At 54.8% G+C, this 19,458-nt stretch overlaps 1 protein-coding gene across 2 annotated transcripts in view; it reads left to right on the plus strand.

The window, feature by feature from the left end:
* Positions 1 to 19,458, plus strand: part of SEPT5 (septin 5) — a 46,946-nt gene that overhangs the window by 20,790 nt on the left and 6,698 nt on the right. Inside the window, exons 1-4 of one of the 2 annotated variants that reach the window (XM_026091899.1) lie at positions 10,952 to 11,244; positions 17,458 to 17,554; positions 18,501 to 18,587; positions 19,168 to 19,291. In XM_026091899.1, coding sequence (XP_025947684.1) covers positions 11,155 to 11,244; positions 17,458 to 17,554; positions 18,501 to 18,587; positions 19,168 to 19,291 — 398 coding nt within the window. In that variant the 5' untranslated portion in view covers positions 10,952 to 11,154. Of the gene's footprint in view, positions 1 to 10,951; positions 11,245 to 17,457; positions 17,555 to 18,500; positions 18,588 to 19,167; positions 19,292 to 19,458 lie in introns of those variants that run through there. The other variant, XM_026091900.1, reaches the window with a different exon arrangement.

Below are 19,458 nucleotides of genomic sequence, written 5' to 3' on the forward strand. Positions count from 1 at the left end.
GCCTCCCAGGTGTGTACTTTGCACAGAGGGGAGGTACTAGGTTGCTCTGGGGAGAGCGAATTGAGACCAAGTCTGTCACAACCGGCTGGCTGTTCAGTCCCCATGTGCTCGGGAGAACAAAGTCTCTCCAGAGCCCTTTGCTCTGTAGCTGCTCCTGTGAGCCAGCACGTAAATGGAAACAGATGGCGTCATCTCAGCGGTTGGTAAGAATCTCACTGCTGCAAAACTGCTAATGAAGTTTGGGGCTGGACAGAAGCATGCCAAGGCTCCTGCGCTGGCAGGGCTTGCTGGCTCACGACTTTCCAYTGGGGTGCTGTTATCACCTCTCTGTTGCAGGCAACCCGACAGTTGAGCTGACCTCCCACCTTGGCAAGCAGAGGTACTTCCCTCGCCTGAGTTTCCTGTAACAGCCTCAGRCAGGGTGGCCTCTGATGCCCACCCTGCTCCTGCTCCGAGACAGCTTGGCAGCACGTCCTCACTGGGCTGAGGGCACAGTTTGRGCAGGCTGAGGAAGAAGCATGGGGTCAGGAATCAGCAATATCTCACATCCAAACAAGGCCTTCCTCACCAAAGCCCTGTCTGCTTCCATGTGGCCTCCTAGCATCCCACACCAGAGCAGGGCTTGTGGAGGAGGGAGGTGGTCCTATAGCTCACTTGACCCTCTGGAGAGTGTAGCACCTCCTGTACATACCTGTCTTGGACTGAAAAGTGACCCTCCCCATGCTTGGGAGGGCCCTGGAGGACAGGACTGAACCGAGTGCACGGAGCTGTTGGCTGTTGCGTGACTGCGTCTCCTGGCTGGGCTGCTGGGTGACCTGTTGTGTGATGCTGAGCAGCAGAGATCGGGTTGGTTCATTTGGGTACCACAGAGCCATCAGGGGACCTGTTAGTGTCCATTGGTCTCAGTAAATAATCCATATGGGCATCCTTACTATGAGCTGCAGACCTTTGAATATGCAGCTGCGCTACAGAAGGGCCTGGATAGCTCTCTGGTACCCAACAGTCTCTTCTAAGACTCTGAGCTAGCTGCTTCTCCATCCAAGAAGGTCTCTTCCCTCTGTTTTGCTACAAACTCAGGCTAACACTTTTTACTCTTTCCTTACCGGTCAGCAGCTCTGATAAGTCAGTAACTGCTGAGTGCTGTTACTCTTAAGCTTGGAAGAAGCTTTGCTTAAATTCCCTTTGACAGACAGCACAATTTGATTTATATTTTCAGTGACTTGACGTTTTCTCCCATCATCACAGCATTTAACAAAATGCAAATCCACAGTCATGCCGCAGGGTGCAGAGAGGTGGTGATGCATGCAGCAGAGATGTAACCAGACTCAGCACTTGCTGGAGCAAGTAGATGGGGGAGGAGGAGAGAGAAGAGCATTGGAGAGCATCTTCTGATTACCTTTTTGATTATTCTGAAGCATCTTCCCCAGCCATCGCCTCGGTGTTTGTTCTGGTAGGATACATGGAGCCAGTGTAAATGCTGGATGGCCACATAGCCACAGATGTCAAACAAGCAACAGAAAAATCCAGTTCTCCAGCTTTGTCTATTGGGTTGAGCTGCATGAACCTTGGGCTGTTAAAATCTTGACGCTTTGGTCTTTGATGTGTGGAACTATCTCAGCCATTTGCTGCCTTGCAGCCCTTCTCTCTTCTCTTCTCTTCGTGCAGCAAGTCGCCAGGCTTTGTATTTGCCTGGCCAGTGCCATCAGTGGCCCACAGCGCCGCTGTCCTGGGGACCTGCTCCCTTCAGCTGGGATTGGGGCAGCTGGCTGACGTGATGCTGCGACGTCATTCGGAAACACCACACAACRCTGCTGCCATGCAGCAGCAGTTTCTATCCAACACGGTCATTGACGTGCATGGTGTACCAGGCCCAGAGAAACCTGGCCAGGCCCATGACTGGTGGAAGAKGCACCGGTCTCTCCATGGCTGCAGTGTCTCAGGCTTCCTGGCCTGCCAGCAGCACAGCTGTGCATTGCTAGACCCAGCATTTGGCAGTTAACCAGTAACGTGCTGGCGCAGATCTTGGAGGAGAAAGTCAGCAGCAAGCTCCTGAAATCTTTCGAAAGTCCCCTCGGAGCCCTCTCTGTAGGGCAGGCAGCAGTTTGGCATTGCAGCCGGGYAGAGAGTAGAACAGAGCAGTGTGGGCAGTGACACAGAGCTGCTGAAGGTCTCTCAGTAGGATGTCTCGAAGGGCTGAGACCCACAGCAGGGGCTCTGGAGACTGCCACAGGCCAGCGTTGCCCTGAGCAGGCCAGGGAGCAGACGGGTAGCACCAGGCAGTTTTATGTTGGAGAACACAATATGTTATAGGGTGCAAAAGGCCAGAAATGACAGATCATCTCTGAAAAGCTCAGTCTGTAGGTCTCTGGTGAAGGGGGATCTGTGGAGCAGCAGTAAATCCTCGCAGGCTGGGTCCTCTGCTGATGTCCTCCCTGAGGTGGAAATAGTGTCTTGTGCATCTCTGCAGGTCCTGRGGATGCTTTTACAAGGGTCAGGGCTCCTGGGACCAGCTTTGCTTCCCAGAKAGCTGCTGCTTGGTGGCAGAGGAGAAGGACAGACGTCCTGTTTGCACAGTTGGGGTCTCTGTGAATACTTCATCTGGGCTTGCACTCCTTCCCTTCTCTGGGAGCACTGAGAGACAGCTCTGTGTTGTATTCCCCAGATCTCGTGGTTGCTCTGTGTCTTACCCAATTTTTTTTTTCCTCCAGGAGAGCGTGTTACGATCCTTTTGCGAGAGCATCTCACACTGCTGCTGGTAAACAGGTGTGCTTTTTGTAGGCCCCACCTGCAAGGAATGGCTTGCGCCACTGCTCATAAATTGAGGTGTGCTCCAGCCCCAGTTTAGCTGATTGCTTATTTCTGCTGATGAGTTTATTGCTGCTAATTGCCCACAACATCACACTCACTTTCTGTGCTACTCAGAAGAGATGGGGCAGGGTAGTAGGTGTGGGAGGGAAACTGGTGTTTGCCAGACTGGAAAGGACAAATGCTTCCACCACAAAATGCTCAAACTGTTGAAACAGCCCCTGCAGTTCTCTGCTGTTTATGTCGAAGCGAGAGCAATGTTCGGGGAGGACAGGAGCAGAATTCCCCTCTGACTAATGCTGCTGGATCACGCAGGGCTGCAGGGGTGCTGCCAGGCAGCGAAACCGTCAAGAGGAAACAGGAAACGGAGAGGGAACCTAATTACCCATCTGCGCAGACGAAGGCTGGTCCTGACGCAGGGCCCCGGCTGGGCAGATTGGTGTGGGCAGCAAGGCTGGTGCAGGCTGGTCAGGTGGTGGTGCTGGGAACAGGGCTCCCGGGGGTCCCCTCGGGGAGGGCAGATGGTCAAGTGCAGAGCTGCAGTGAGCCAGATCAGCCTGAAAACCAGGTAGCCGTGTTAGCCTGGCGCGGCGCTGCGAGGGCACCGCTTTGCAGCGGCACAGCTGGGTCGTGCCCCGGGGCGTTGGAGAGCGGGCAGAGCTGCGTGGGGCTGTCTCGAGGGGTGTGGGGAGAAGGGTAACGTCTGGTGCTTCCTTGGCAGGCTCCTTACTCATGGCGGAGGGAGGGATGCTGGAGGGACACCTGCAGGAGACCCCTGGGAAGGAGAAGGTGCCTCTCTCCCCTTGCGATGGGCAGCTGCAGGCTGTCCTTGGAGGATGTGCTCTGCAGAGCTTTGGGGGTTATTCCTCACACAGGCTGGGACTGGGCTTCTCCTTGCCTGTTGGTTGCCTCCCAGAATTGAAGGTTACTTTAAATCACTGCCTTTTTTCCCTTTGCTAATGGAATTAATGATGTAGTGAGCTAAGAGTAGGCTTGTTCTCTCCTGTGGGCATCAGCTACTCCTAAAGTTATGTTAATTGTAGCTGGGAGCCCCAGACAGGAGCCGGGAACTTTCCCAAGACAGTTGGCTTGTGTTGTCCAAATACTGTTTTCAGGAGCCTGCTGGGAGGACAGCATGGTTAAAAAGATCTCTTTGCAGCACTGGAAGTATCTGCAAGATGGGCATGTTAGGGATGAAACAGGATCATTCATGCTTGGGTCTCTTTTCCAGCCTTGTTTGTGCAGTGCCTGCTCTCCGCAGTCTGTGCTGGGTGCACTGTTTGCAGGTGTGGTACCCCAGCCTGGACTGTCTTCCCCAGTGATGCCCTCGGGATAGCCTCCACTCGGCCAGGTGTGAGTGTCTCGCAATGCTCAGGGGCCCTGATGTCCTCTCCAGTTCAGGATTCAGCCTTTTTGGTAGACAGGCCTGATCCCGCATCCCTTACTCACGTGAGCAGTCGTCTCTATTTCAATGGGACTACTCGGTGAGTAAGGATCGCAGGATTGGGACCACTACCTATAATTTTAAGGTGGACCTTCTGTAGGCTCCTGTCCCCAGCCTTTTGTTCGTATATGTTAATATGCATCAAGTGTTTCCAGAACTGCTGATGCTCTTGTCATTYGGAGGGAGAATCTGAAAGCTGGAGAAGCAGTGCCCCTTTCATTTCTGAGGATAAATCACTGTTGTTTTCCACCCTCCCTCTCCAGAGGGCTCCCAACCCAGCCAACTTCTGTGCCATGGGACAATGTGTACCTGTTTTTCTCCTAAATGTGCCTATTCCTGGCTKTCCAGTGCTGGCAGGGCTGTGCCCGGTCTCTTTGGTTTTCCTGGCTGTAAATTTGAGATTAGAGGGAAGGAATCTACTTAATCCTGATTTGTGCTGCAGAGCTGATGTAAGACACGGAGGGAAAGATGAGCCGTGGTAGTGCTGTGAGACTGCTGCAGGCTTTCCCACGCAGCCTGGTTTCTCCTCCTGTCTGAACAGATGGAGTTTGGAAACCTCTGTCCTTTGCTAAGATTTTGAATGCAGTGGCAATCAGAGAGGCCGGTTTCTGCGACCCTACGTGAGGCTGAGGGAATGAGGGTTGCAGGGTTGATCTGCAGTTTGATTTCTGTGTGCCCCCTGGTCAGGGAGAGCCGTTGYGGGAGCTCCCTGTTAGAGCCAGCTGCACCGGCAGGCCCAGCGCCGTCACCCCAGCGGCACCCGGGCTTCTGCAGGCCGGCTTCTCCCTCGCGTGGAGTATGTTGGTACCGCACCAGGGAGGGTCTGTTTGGAAGTGGCTTCTCCTGTGCTCCTGATGAGAAAAGAGCAACTGTTTCGTGGAAGAGTTCCAGCCAGCTCCACATCTGTTCAATTTGTTATATTTTACAAATTACCCCAAATGATGAACAGAGGAGCTGGGTGTGACAAGAGCTGGGAACTTGCTGCAGAGGGGTTCACAAGTTTGAACAAGTGGGAGGCAATTTATGATCATGAGTCCTTTTTCAGAGCTGGAAGTGGAGGCACCTGGTGACTCACACACTGCCTCTTGGGGAGTGTGAGATACTTCAAGTGGATGCAGGGAGCCTGAATACCTTTAAAATGCAATTTGATAGGTTTCTGGAGGGATTATATGACAAACAGCCGTGATCCTTGAGTGGAAATTAAAGCTTGACCTGTGAGGTAAGTAGAAAAGAAGATAGGAGATTTGATTGTTGTGTTGATGGTGCTTGTGGCACTGTACATACAGCATGTTAATCCCTGCTTTGCGATTTCTGCAGTACTGGTCTGGTTTCTTGCTTTTGATGAGCATCACAGGGTGAAGCCTGGCTAATGTCAGGGCTCTGACGCTCCCAGTAATCACTGGGAGAAACCATATGGCTTACGAGCCTTGCTCACATGTTCAAGGCTAAATTGATCATCAGGGTTTAGATCAACAAGGGATTTTCTCTCAGCTCAAGCAGGAACTTCAAGGTGAGTGTGCTGTTCTCCCAGTGACATACCAGCAAGAGTCCAGACCTTGTGACACCCTTGAGATTTACCTGTCCAAAGTTAGCACTGAGAGTCCATGCAGTGGGAGAGCAGGAAGCGAGAGGAGAAGGTAGGACCTGAGCAGTAGAGGTTGCCAACTGCTTGCCTGCAGGGAAGGTGCCTACAGCTTCTTCAGCCTCCATTGTCCTGGTCCTGGCTGAGGACGGTTCTCCTTGCCCAATATCAGGTTTACTGCTTAATGCTGCTCCTATTTGACTTGAACAAACAGCTTCTCTGGAGCTGTCCTTCCCATCTTGGTAGAAAGCAGGCAGGAATTGAATTTCCCTTCTGTGGGGAATTCTGAAAATAGCTTTGTCTGCTTCGGAGGAAAAAACATAAATGCTGTCATGACATGACTGCGGTGACCTTCCGGAGGCATAGATATCCAGAGCTTCACAGTCCTCTGCACAAGCCAGATCGAGCCATGTGCATCCCCCAAGGGGATGTATTGCCTGGCTCCGTGATGCTCATGCTTCTTAAGGCTGTAGTGGTGGAGGATTTTCCTTCCATGATGCACACTGAGCGTGAAGCCTGAGGACAGCAGTCTTTAGGCCGTAGCACCTCWTAGGGAAAGTCTTGCGGAGTAAAGACCAGGGTCCTTTCTTCACCGTGCTTTGTGCATGGCTCCGCTCTCAGTCAGAACCGACCCCCCACTCCCTCCTCTGCACCTCTCCTCTGAACTGGTGGAGGCCCTGTCTCCTTGCACCYTGATGCTTCCCCTGGCTCCCCTTTCCCTGGGTGTTCCAGTTGGGGTGGGGAGAGAGCTCTTCTTGCCCAAGTTTCTGGCTTTAGCTCCCTTTCTGTTTATCGCTGCTCTTCCTAGCAGCAGAGCAGAGGAGTTGAGTGTGGCTCGCAGTGGGCTGACATCGCTGTTGGCATTGACGGCATGTTGCTGAGAGGCCGCAAGACGTGTCTGTACCCATCTGACRGATGTCAGAGCTGTGTCAGTGCAGTGACCCCCAAACTGTGCCGCATCTGGGCAGCTCAGCAAGGSCTGGTCCGCTCGGTTACACGACGGGTAATGCAAAAGGCCTAGCTTGAAGGTTGCCGAGGTGAAATGATGGGAGCTCAGGGCTGCCGGGAGGAAGGCGTGCAGGGCTCTGGTTGTTGTGGCTGGAGCCCAGCCGGGACTGTGTAAATTTAGCCAAGGCCAGAATTTCCTCTCCCTGCCCCCACCCCCATGTCTGATCTGTGCTATTCTCTCCTCGCGCATCCTCACGTTGCTTCCTCTCCCTGCTGCTTACGTTTGCAGGCGCCTCTACCCACAGTGCTGCGCTTTGYGGGGCTGGTCGCTGCCCGTCGCTGCTGCTGGATCCTAAACGCTGTGTGTTTTTCTTTAATGGGTGTATCGCTTCCAGCTCCGACGGCTGTGTGATAGCGCAGCCCTGCGCCTGCCTCTGCTCAGCGCCACGGGGGAAGCGCCGCTGCCTTCCTCTTTGCTCCGGGGCTAGTGGCACGCAGTGCGCGGCGTTGCTGCCGCCTGCCCCTGCAGCATGGACCTGCTGCTCTCAGGAGCATTTCTGTGCTCCGGCCAGCTGCCCGCTGGTGAATTTTGCCTTTTTTGGGTTTACATCTAAAAAGACCAAATAATGTGTTTTCTCTCTTCTTCTCAGAGCCCATCTTCAGCACTGCAGACTAGAAATTGCCTTTAACAAAGGGAAAAGTAGGACGTCCCCCATCACTCCTGCGCCATAGCTGCAGCTCTGCCCGCACGCGCTGCATCCCCCCGCCCCGGAGAGCCAGCTCTCTGGGCCGCGCGCACCCGGAGCAGGCTTCTGGCGCGCAAAGGAGAGAGGCGCTGCGGAAGGGTGGGTGCGCGGTTTGCAGGGGCGCTGGGGGACGTGCTTCGGCGCTGTGCTGGCTCCTTTGTTAGAGAGCAGCTGCCGAAGGCGACGGGAACGCTGAGGGGATGGGCTGTGCCCGCAATGCTGATTCTTTTTTTTTTTTTTTTTTTTTTTTTTTCCTGTCACCATTTGACAAGGAAGAGCTGGTCCATGACAAGGGATCAGCTGGGCGCACTGCGCAGCTGCCTTTCCCTTGCCGTGTGCCCGGCAGGATGGGGCTGTGGCCATTGCTCTGGTCTGGCAGTCATAGACCTGGATTCTGGTCCAGAATGTGGACCAGACCTGGTCTGGTCTGAGCTGCTGCTAGCATGCGACTAGCAAGGAGGTTAGAGGTGCACATGGCCCACGAGCCAAGGGAAGAAAACAGTTTGGTTTTGCTCTGGATCTTGAAAGGGCCAAGACATGTGTTTCCCTGCTGAGCTCTGCTGTACACAGCGTGTGAGACGTCTTCTGCACTACTTTTCCTCTGTTAAGATGTTGTACATTAGATTTCTTGTTGCAGGAACAGGCCAGGATTTACTCTGGGCATTTTCAGCTCCTATGTGGAAAGGGAGGGGTGTAATCAGAAAGGACAGAGGCAAAATAAGGTTTGATTTGGCTGCCTTTGGAAAGTTGGCACATGGACCTACCTGAGCCAACGGCTCAGCGTGTGTCATGCAGCACATCTGAGTGGCACAAACATGTCCTCTCCTTGGTCCATCATTTCTGGTTTGGTGTCTCTGGCAAGAAAAGAAGCCAAGATAAGCTCCTCTAGCTCCTTGTTCTGAGAGGAACCCCTCTAGGAGGCGCGCAGGAGGCTGAGTCTGCGACCAACTGACGCTCTCCTTAAGCTGTAGCATTGGCCACGCAGTGCGAGGAGGCTCTCTGTAGCCAAGACCTACACTTCTCGGTTTCTTTTCCTAATCTGCTCTCTGCATTCCCAGGCGTGGCCTCCTAGCTGGAATTCCTCTCTGGCTGCCCATCCCGAGAGCCGTGTATGATGTGCGCGAGCTCAACGCACTCAAGAGACAGTAGCTCCTTGTTCCTGTCTGCACTGTCAGCATGGCTTCTGGGGCCATGAACAACACGGTGGTTTTGCTGCAACCAAATTGTTGTTGACTTCATCTGTGATCCCAACCCAGAAAAATGCTCTGATTTGTTGCAGTGGGCTCATGTGGACACAGCATGTCTCCCCATGCCCAGGCAGATGCTTGTGGTTCGTGGCTATGTGGCCTGTGGTCTTCTGACAAGGGTTTACCAAGCTGTGAAAATTTGTGGAGGGTAGGGAGGGTTTGGTTGCAGCTATTGTGGTTTATAGTATGGAAGGGTTGGTGAAATCTCTGTGTTATCTCAAGTATGTTTTGATGCATCTCCTGCGTGCCCCAAGCCATTGCCCTTGTGGCCCAACACAGACAGCATGGTACCTTTATTGCTCTCAGTCAGTACAAGCTGCAGACCCCAGTTGTGAAGTCCTYCAGTCAGGGAAGCAGGGATTAGATATTGTGAATCTAGGAGCAAAAAACAGCATCAGGAACATGCCCTGACCTACCACTGAGCTAGGAGGATGCTCTAAGGGTTATCAGCTCCCTGAGGAATGGAGTAATGCTGCAACCAGGAGAAGAGCAGCCATACAAGGGACAGAAAGATGCGCAGACCTTCCTCCTCCTGCGCCTGTCACTGCCATGGACTCGGACAATCCCTCACAGCTGTAGGTTTGCTGCACAGTGTTCTTGGGGCGTGTGTGACCATGGTGTTCAAGTTGCTTGTGCCTTCTGATTGCTTATGAGTATCCAAAGATAATCCCTTGAATGATGCTCTGCAGGCCATGTTCTGAGAGGTGGTAAGTCCCTGCTGTGCCTGGGAGGCATCGTCTAGGCCTCCTACTTGGCTGTTAAGCCCAGAGATGAATGGGAGCAAAACCTAATGGGTATAATTTCAGGATGCTACTGGCAGGGCAGGGTGGTTTGGAAAAGGGCCTCGTGCCTGTGATACGGCAGCTGCCATATGGAGAGAGTTTTCCTGCCCTGGGAATGTTTCCCAGCTCTCCTCACTCTTGTTTTTATCAGTCACTAGGAACCTATGACTTCTGTGATCGCCTTCCCTCGGCTTCGAGGATGGCAGCATAGGTCCAGCACTGTTGTTCTTGCTTTTTCYGTTTTCCCTCTCTCTTTTTTTAGCATATGGTACATATAAAAGTCTGGTTTCTAACACCTSTCCACTCTCACAGCTGCTCCCAAACTTCAGGCCTCTGGAGATCTCTCGGAAACTTGCTGCTTTATAGCAGAAGCCTGTATCGGTCATGTATGAGGTGCACAGGGGAGGCCCTGACTTGCAGCCCTGAGGGTCACCAGGGCAGGCCCGCTGGTTAGGTGGTCTCTTGAGTTGCTCCAAGAGACCTGCGGTTCTTATAGCTGCAGCTGGAGATGTGGCTGGAGGAGAGGCAGGAGTGTAGCGGGGAACCTGTGTCCTTCCTGCACACAGGCAGGAGCCTGCATGGGAACCCGCGTGGCCAGTTGTAGGTTCCTCTAGCACTGCCGATGTTGCCATCTCTTATGACTTTATTGTATGTGCCAAGATATTAAACCCCCAGCTTCTAGAATTGTGTGATTATATGAGATTATCAGCTTTTCTTTGTTTCATATGAATTAGTTTTCGGTTTTTATGGCTGCATAGAAAAGCTGGAAAGCAGGTTTTATAAGCATCCCAAATGTGAAATTTAAATGATTTTTATGTTAATGCCAAGCTCTTGCTGGGCTGGATGCTTACACTTGACAAATACACAAATGCTTCTTTATTTTGGACTTTCATGAATGTTTTCATCAAAATCAAAAAGGCTTTCATCAAAGAACTGCCATAAGGTCCAGAATACATCAGCTGCCTAGTCCAAGTGGCTCTGGAGATGAGGCTCCAAAAGAGCCTGTGCAGGACAGTAGAGACAGAGCTGTGCCACGGGCAGGCGGATCCACATCAGCCAGGATTATAGTCTGGRGGTTAAGTTTGGACCCAGCTTTTTGGGAGCTTTTTGAACCCTCTAGACCTTTGGACAGGCAGGCAGAAGCAGCGCGCTCTGCCAAGCGCAGGCTTCCTCGCAGCAAAGCTTTGTCTTGGCTGCGTCAGTCAGGCTGGCTGAGAAATCCTCCAGCCAAACAGGCCCAAAAGGAGTCGGGCGCGGAGCGCGGAGCGCATCCCGTCAGCGCAAGACCTCCCCGCAGGAGCCTGGCGGGAGGGAGCCGCGGGCTCTGGCCGGCGGCGGCGGCGGCGGCTTTGGTGCTGCCCTTGCGGGCAGGCTCCACCCGCAGCGCAGGCGGAGGCAGGAAATCCCGGGCAGCTGCCGTGGGAGCCCGCTCGCCTCTGCTGCTCGCCGCTTTCGGCCGCCGAGCCGCGCAGCCCTGCGTGCGTGTGCATGCGTGGGCGGGGGGGCTGCCGCATGGATTTAGCCAAGGCTGGGAGGGAACACATGGGCTGGATTTTTTTTTCTTGGCCCGCGGTGGCTGTCCGTCCCGCCGGCCGCGGTTATGGATTCGATCATTATTCAGGAGCGGCTAGTGGAGAAGCTGCTTTCTCCCCGGACGCAGGCACAGCGAAGCCACCCAGGCAAGCTGAAGGTACGGGGTGTATTTATAGCACGGTGTGAGCTGGGGAGCAGCGGGGGCGGGGGGGGAGAATGGTGCCCGAGCAGACACGCGCAGCGCGGGATGAGACCGCGGGGGAGCAGAGGAGCGGAAGGGAGCTGGTAAGGGGGAGACGGCAGGGGGCAGAAAGGACCCGAGGGGGCAATGCGGGGAGGGGAGCAGCCCCCGCAGGCGGGGGGTGGGCAGGATCGGACAGCTGGGGGGCGTGTGACATGTTTTTGTGCGGTTATTTCATGCAGTGATTCCTTGGTCTGAATGTGTGTGCTTGCGGGGGGGCTCAGGGCAGGAGCTAGTGCTGCGTGCGCACCCGAACGCAGTCTGGTTTGTATTAGCATGTTAAATTTGTGTTTTCCTAGCTGGTTTTCTTTCTGCTGCAGCAAATCCTGGGGGGCGAGTGGTTTTGCTGATGCTCCCGTGCTCTGCCCCGGGGCCCGAGGGGCAGCTGGCCGTGGGGAGATGCCCCAGGGGCTCTTTGTGTCGTGGACTGATGTGGCTTTCTGGAAATGAAAGCAAGCAAAGGGTCTGCCTCTCCGCTGGGGACAGGCTGCGCTGGGGCGTGCGGATGCGGATGTGGCGGCCTTGCCTGGCCGGAGGGGAACGGCTGGAGGAAGGGCGGCCTGGGAGGGAGCTGGCCGGTTGCTCTGGAGTCTGCAGCAATTAGAGGGCCCTGAGCAATTAGAGGACGCTGCAACCCACCAAATGGCTGCAGCTGGCAGGCGTGGGGGCATTGTGCTGTTTGTATGCTCAGAGAAAGGGGAGTGGATGTGGGAAACATATTTGGGGCCCTAGGTGTAGGTCAGGGCACCAGCATCCCAGCAAAAGCTCCGTCATTTTTGCGGTTTGCTGCAGACCTGGGATAGGGGCCGTTCTTTGAATTTTCTGTGTCCCCATGGTGTTTAATTTTTGCCCTTTTGAATACACTCAGCAAGGCCCCGTTTATGCCCAGGATAAATGGTGAAATGGCAGCAGGCCTGGATCGATTTGAACAGCATGTGAAGAAGGGGCAGTGGGGAGGGAACTGGGAAAGCAGGAGCRATGGAGGCTGCGCCGCGTGCCTTGGACTCCACCATGGGGGTACAGGCACCCTGGGAGCCCTGCTGTACTGCGAGGGCTTCTCCTCCRTGCAGCACAGGTCCCCGGTGTCTATACCCTGGTTAGGAACAGGGCCTGAACCCGTCAGTGCCTTGGCCCTTGGCGTGAGCTGCTAGGGAGAGCRTTGCCTGCTGCCAGGGTGCCCTGACTGCCTTGGCCAGGCTGCGGAGGACGGGAGGAGCCGGCGTGTTGCTGCGATGGCCGGAGACCGTGTGCCATGGGAGAGAGCAGAGCAGGTGTCCTGCTTGGCTTGGGGAGCTCTGGTTGACAGCAGGGCCCCCGAGGTCGGCTGCCTCCCTTGGTGGCCCCCAGCACGGTCTGTGGCCACGTCCCCGGGCACACAGGCGGGCTCCAGCAGGGCACACAAAGGCAGTGCAGAGGCGACGGTGGTGGGGAGAGGGGCCGCACGCACCAGCGCACCCAGGCGCAGCTCGCCGGGCCCCTTGCTGACAGCTGGCGCCAGCGACAGGAGCACCATCAGCCACCGGCTGTCCCGGCCGTGGCAGCTTGATGAGAGCTGGCTCACAAGGGTCAGGAGAGGGGGGGCTGCGATGCCTCCAGCAACCCARGTCTGGCCCTGCATATTTAGGAGGAAGTTAGCTTTCTTTTCACAAGTCAGAGAGGCACCTGCCTTCTTCCACCAACCCTCCCATCCCTCCCTGTGGGTCCTGAGGAAGACGGTGAATGATGGAGAGCTTCAAGCGAGGCGAACACCAGGCTCAGGAGGTTCCTTGGGCTCCTCAGCGGCTCCGGTGGCTGCAGGCAGGGTGAGCGTGCCTGTCGCCGTGCCCCAACATAGCCAGGATGGGAGCACAGGCTGGGTGTCTCAATGCTGAGACGAGGAGTGGTGGATTTGGGCTGTCCCTGGTGAAGGCAGGGTCCGGGCCCCGTCCTGCACTTGGTAATAGCCGACCCAGCCCTGTCCTTGCCAGGACAGGCTGTCTCCTGTTGGGCACTGAGTCGAGCAGCCCAGCTGCAGGAGCGTAAAACCTGTGCGCRTGTCCAAGCCATGAAAGGACCGGGCTGCTGCTGCTGCTCAGGAGGAGGGCCGTTGAAAGGAGGGCATCCCCCTGCGCAATTTCCCCTGCTTCTCTGGCCTTCCTCCTCGCCAGACACGCGGACGCCGGCTCCCAGGGGATGCAGTGGGCGCCAAGGCCGGCCGCAGAGGCAGGACTGGAGATGGGGCTCTTGCCCTTGTGGTTCTGGCTGCCTCCCGCTGCGGGAGGGGAGCTCTCTGCTTGACCTYGCACTCAGCCCTCCTTTCCTTCGTGCAAGGGAAGCAACCACCAGCTATGGATAAAGGGCAGCAACCTGCACCAGCCAGGGTTTACACATATACAGTGACGTGTCCTGATCTCACCAAGCTGTGGGGAAGCAACCAGGCTTGCAGYAAATCCAAACTTTCTTGATTGGCCTGAATAGAAACAAGGGATCAGGTTTGGCCAGTTATGCTTGGCTCAAGTAAGCTGAGTTACACCACAGATCAGTATCTCCATTGTCAGCCTTTAGTCATCTAGTTTAAAAAACAAACAAATGAGGAAAAAACAGAAAAGCATGCTGAATGAACCTCAGCTATGGTTTTATTAGTGTATTATTAGTACTGTCTCACATGTAGAGTCACTGGAGAGAGCAGGCAATTGTTGCTTTTCCAAAACTTGGTAAAGATCCGTGCAGATCTCTTTCCTGCTCTTGAGCCAAGCTTTGCAGTGTCAGAAGCAAAYGGGGAAGGAGGTCGCACATTTGTGGCAGTCACTGAACAGCACTGCTTTTTGTGCTGTGGGTCATGGGTTGTTACGTGGGAGCTTTGGTTTTATTTAGGGTTATGTTTCACTGGCAAGCAGAGCAGCTAGAAAGCAGCCCTGGTACCGAGTAGACCCAGAATGGAAGAGGTCCTTTTTATCTTGTTGTCTGGATCTTGTTGTTACCACATTCCTCACCCTGCTTTGCACACCTCATGTTTACCCTTTGCTGAGTGTGACCGCAAGGTGAGCAAGAGAAGGTCGGATACCAGTGGAGAGAGACAGTCAAGGTTCGTAAGGGGTTAAACAGGATAGATTTATTAAAGGACTTGCACTCCAAATTGCGCGGGGAGCCCCAGGAACCGTGCGGAGGGGTTGCTGATGGGAGGCTGCTGGAGGCACAGGTCGGATGCCTGGGTTGGATGCCCAGGCAGGACTTGTCTCGTCGTATTCTAAGGGCCCCTTAACTCTACTAAAACTATTTCCTTATCTCAGCTGTGCTAACCTTGAGAAACTACTGTCCAGGAAGCAGCTAGACGTTGACAAATCGGAGTATGCCTGCCTGGCCCTGATGGGAAGTTGGTCAGTGTGTAGTTTCACACGCTGGGGCTGCTCCCGCGGACTCTGCCAGTCACTGACTCCTCGCCAGATCTTCCGCAGGTGTTCTCACTACACTGAGCCTTTCGGGAGGCAGTAGATGGTTGTCCCCAAGGAGGTACAGCTTCGCAATCCAGGGGAGCTGAGCGCAGGGAGAAACGAGTAAAATCCCCTCGCAGTGACAGCGCCTCCATTCTGCCGTCCTCTGGCACCCACTGGGGCAGCTAACCTGGCGCTGCTGTTGCTTTTCATTGTGGGGTCGCTGCTGCTGGCTGCACCCCTGCTTTTGGATGCCAAAGCCTTTTAGCTCTGCCATTAGAGCCATCGATGAAAGGGAGTGGTTTGGGCACTCTACTTCTCTCCGCTTCTCTCTGATTTCCTTTGCTCTGCCCCCTCCTGCCTTTCTGAGCCGTGGGGTGGTGAAGCAGTATTGCTCAGCTGTGTTAGCAAAGGGCTGAGGTGAGGGGCACCGGAGCCCATGGTCGCTCTGTCTGTTGGAGCAAGTCAGAGACGATGCTAAAGAACAGAGTCTTTGGCCCCCAGTGCCTGTCAGCCATGTCTGCCCTGTCTGAGCGAGCAGCTCCAAGAGTGGCCACAAGTTGGGAGAAGAGGGCTTCATGTCCTGCCTGGCACCCGTCCYGCTGCCGCTTTGCAGGGTGCCCAGCTGAGGACATCCACACCTGCGGGCATGCAGGCCAGGAGCTGTGGAGAGCCTGCTCTGGGGTTGCACTTGCCCACTTGTGATATGGAAAGTGGGTGAGACTTGGCTTGCCTGAAGCTAGACACACCGGTTAGCTGGCTGCGTTCTGTTACTGGGTGCCCCAGGAAAGGACCCGGTTAAACTTACTGGTGGGGGACAGGTGTCTTCTCTGCCGTGCCTGGAGGGCCTGTGCTAGAGAGCCACAGGGCAGCRTATCTGCTTGAAAGCATTCGTGGCTGGGCTGGGAGCTGGGGCCGATTTTGAGGAACTCTTGGCTCCATGGATTTGTCTGCGGTGTGAATCCCAGGGGTATGTTCATTTTAAGTGATTTTGAAATGCGGAGTCTGTGATGTCTCTAGCTGAGGCATTTGTGAATGGCTGCTTCCTCTTGGGTCTGACTTGGAAAGTATGTGAGAARGGCAGCGTTTGCCAGGGTCCTCAGCTACTGCCACTTTGGTGGCCCAGGGAGGGGAGAGTGCTGCCGCGGAGAGGACGGGCTGTGAAACCCCAAGGGCGCTCTCGTGGAGGCTGCCCGGATGGRGGAGCTGGGCTACGCAGTCAACCGTTCCTCCGGCCCCTGAGCTGCGAGCACAGGACCATGCACTGAGCCGAGCTAGAAGGCAATAGCTGGGGCAGGTCTGCAAATTCGCTCTTCCCTAGAGCSCAGGAGAACTGTTACCTCTTAAAGCCAACATTAGCCCTGAGAGTGGGGGTGGAAAGGCTCCAGCTAACATCCCCAGGCTGGGGTGACTGCTACTTCTGAGCTGTTTGTCTCCATGCTTGAATCCCGGGCTTGAGCTGTGTTCGCCTCTYGGGGCGTGCTCTGCGCGAGCAGGGTGTGCGCCCCGGGCCGCAGCCAGCTGTGTTCGGCACAGGAGGTGTCTGCTCCTAGCTGCAGCGTGTGTGCCGTGCTGTGTGAAACCCGCTGGTGTGCGTGTCAGTCCTTGCACGCAGTTAGTGCACTGGTGCAGAGCACATGCCATGGTTGTGGGCTGTGTGTTTTATGGGCTAAGAGAGCGCTCAGTAGAAGGGAGCTCTCTCCAGGACCCGGCGGTAGGTAGTGCTCTGGGGTTTGCAGCCRCTGCCTGGCTCCCAGCGCACTGCTCCGCTTGTAACACAGGCAACTTGGATGAGCCGTGTTGTGTGCATCTAGCTAGGGCGATGCATGCAAAGCCCACRCTGCGCTGGAAGTGGTATTCCTGCATGGGGAGGTCTCCGCTTGAGAGCAGATATGTGAACGGACTGGTGGTGAGCATTAGAGGAGAAGTCCTGCTCCATGAGCCATTCTCCTAATCAAAAAACYCACACCAAAATCCCCTCACCGATGTCCTGGGTACTTCATGTCTCCCCACTTCTGGTACTTCTTAGACTTCCGTCTCTTCTGAAATAATAGTACAGGTTATTCAGGATTTACTCTTAGCCAGGAGTGGCTGTGACACAGCAAGAAATGATCCTCTGTCAGATCAAGCAGAAGCCGAGCCATCGTGCCTTGCTCTAGACACAGCTCACAAGCCCCGAGAAGCTAATTGTACAGAGCTCTCTGTCATATAACGTACACCCCTCCCCTGCGGGGAGAGATGCAGAAATGGCTCTGGGACTTGGGAATAGGTGGCATTTGGTGACTCCACTCTCAAGTGAGTCTGTGGCTTTGCAGGAGAAGCAGAGTTAGGAAAGTTGTATGTCAGCAGCAGGCCCAGATCTGCTCTCCGGTGGGGACTGGGAGATGTGCGTTCCCTTGTGCTCTTTGTGTTGGGAGGCTGCCAAAGTGAATTGCCATGTCTGCTGGGGAAAATAGCCGAGAAGGGCTGCGGTTGTAGGGAAGTGGCCCTCCGTGCCCACTAGGCACCTGTGGGAAGAGCAGGAGTCTCTGAGCCTAGAGGACATATGTGCCCTGCCATGCACTGCTGCTGGGGGGGGGGATCGATCTCCTCCTGCCCCTTGGCTTTGCGTCGAGGGGCTCGAGTCCTTGGTCCCCCCCCCAACTCCCCATCGCTGTGGGAGGCTGGAGCAGGAGTGGTGGCACACCCTGACCTGCTGCTGTCTGCCTCTGCCCTGCAGGACCATGAGAAGCAGTACGTGGGCTTTGCCACTCTTCCTAACCAGGTCCACCGGAAATCTGTGAAGAAGGGTTTCGACTTCACCCTGATGGTTGCAGGTGAGACTGCCCGGCAGTTCCTGTGAGCACAGTTGCCCCAGTAGCTGTTGGGCTTGAGTTGGGAGGACACTGTCAGTTTTCCAAAGCCCGACCCAGCCACCAGTAGTACTCCAGTAGCAAAACACCTGATTTCCCAAGAGCCCGCTGAAACCAGGGAGATGGCTGGAGGAAGAAGTAGTAGCTGACTGAGCTCTAAGCTGATGCCTGGCCCTGAAGGTATCCTGGCCTGGCTTTTTCCAAGCCCTTCCYTGGGTGGGAGGCTGCCAATTCTAAGAGAGAAACCACAGTGCCTGCGACGTTGCTGTCCTCTGGCTGTGATTCTATGGAGCCAGGATTTCACCCTCTATGTTTAACCCCGGCCCCTCAATTTGCCCTCATCTTAACTGTGGTGTGTCCCCAGGCACCCTAAAGACTCTACAACCATGGATGGAGATGGCTGGGACAGACAGTGAGTGCATAGAGGGGACCAGCTCTCCTGGCTTCCCAAAGACGCTCTCTTAGCATCCAGATCCTTCCCCTGCTGTGTTCTCTACCAGTCTGCTCAGACCTTGCTTTAGCCCCCAACTTGCGTCACACTCACGCACTTACCCCAGAGGAGTGGGCCCTCCTTGCCCACCCATAGCCCCCTCGAGCATTGCATGTAGCTACTCCTCCAGCAGAATGGCTGGTCTGGGCGGTGGAGGCAAGGTCATCCAGGGACTGTGATAAAGGGAAGGGAGAGAGGAGGTGGAAGAGCTGGGAGATCACATTTGTACAAGGATTGAGATATCTTGCAGCAGAAGTCCTCCCACTGCTGGAAAAATGTAACGGCCATAAACAGCTCCTGACAGCTCATCTCTCTCACTCTGGCTCAGGATTCAAAGGCTTGCTCAGAGTTTCTTTTGTAAGTCAATTAGTGGGTCATGTTGCTTGCTTTCCCTCCTCCCCTCTGTGATCTGTCAATTAGGAGAGTCGGGTCTGGGCAAATCCACCCTTGTGAATAGCCTGTTCCTGACGGATCTCTACAAAGACAGAAAGCTCCTCAACGCAGAGGGTAAGTTGGGGCAAAACGGGTTCTTGTAGCCACAGCTCTAGACTGTCCTGATGACCAGCGCTTTTTTGGTTCCTTGCTTCGGCAGCAGCTGCAGGGTTGGCTGGGTCCCAGCCCTGTTGTTTACTGCTYTGGTCTCCTTTGCTGGCCACAGAGGCACTAGCATTTGAGCAATAGGGGTTCCGTATCCTAAGCTGTTGGGATCCTTCTGTCTTATGAAGGAAAGACGRGGGCTGCAGAGGCCTTTTGGGTTGAGATGCTGAGATTTGTCTTTTGGTTCTGAGGTGCTGGAATGATGTAGGGATTCCCCTTCCCAAATGACTGAGAGAAATATTCAGTCTCCAGAACAGCTGGRCTAAGTGTATTCTGGAGGTTTGTGCATCTTCTCGGAGGTCTGTCTGCTTGTTGCTGGCCTCCCTTGTTACCACTCACTTGAGGMTCCTTACAGGATGGGTCAGAGCTTTTTGAAACCCRTGTTTCTSTCCTGCKCTCAGWGATAATGAGGGAACTGGCATTGTCATGGGTGTGAGTGGGGTTCCCTGGCATTACTGGCTCGCTTTAATTCATGTATTCCTGTTCAAAGAGAGAATCAACCAGACAGTGGAAATCGTCAAGCACACAGTGGACATTGAGGAGAAGGGTGTCAAGCTGAAGTTGACCATAGTGGACACACCAGGCTTTGGAGAYGCTGTTAACAACACCGAGTGGTGAGCAGGCCACTGTTCCTCTTTGTCTTTGGCCACGTCTGTTTTTTGTGGGTGCTTCACAGGGAGGGGGTCTGGCAGTGGGAAGGGGATGCTGCTGTCTCATAGTCCCTTGGAGACAGTGTTCCGTTAAACACATGGTTTGGTTTTGGTCTGAATTGCCATCCCCA

This window comes from Apteryx rowi, unplaced genomic scaffold (assembly GCF_003343035.1).
Source record: "Apteryx rowi isolate R43461 unplaced genomic scaffold, aptRow1 scaffold_93, whole genome shotgun sequence".
NCBI classification, from domain to species: Eukaryota; Metazoa; Chordata; class Aves; order Apterygiformes; family Apterygidae; genus Apteryx; species Apteryx rowi.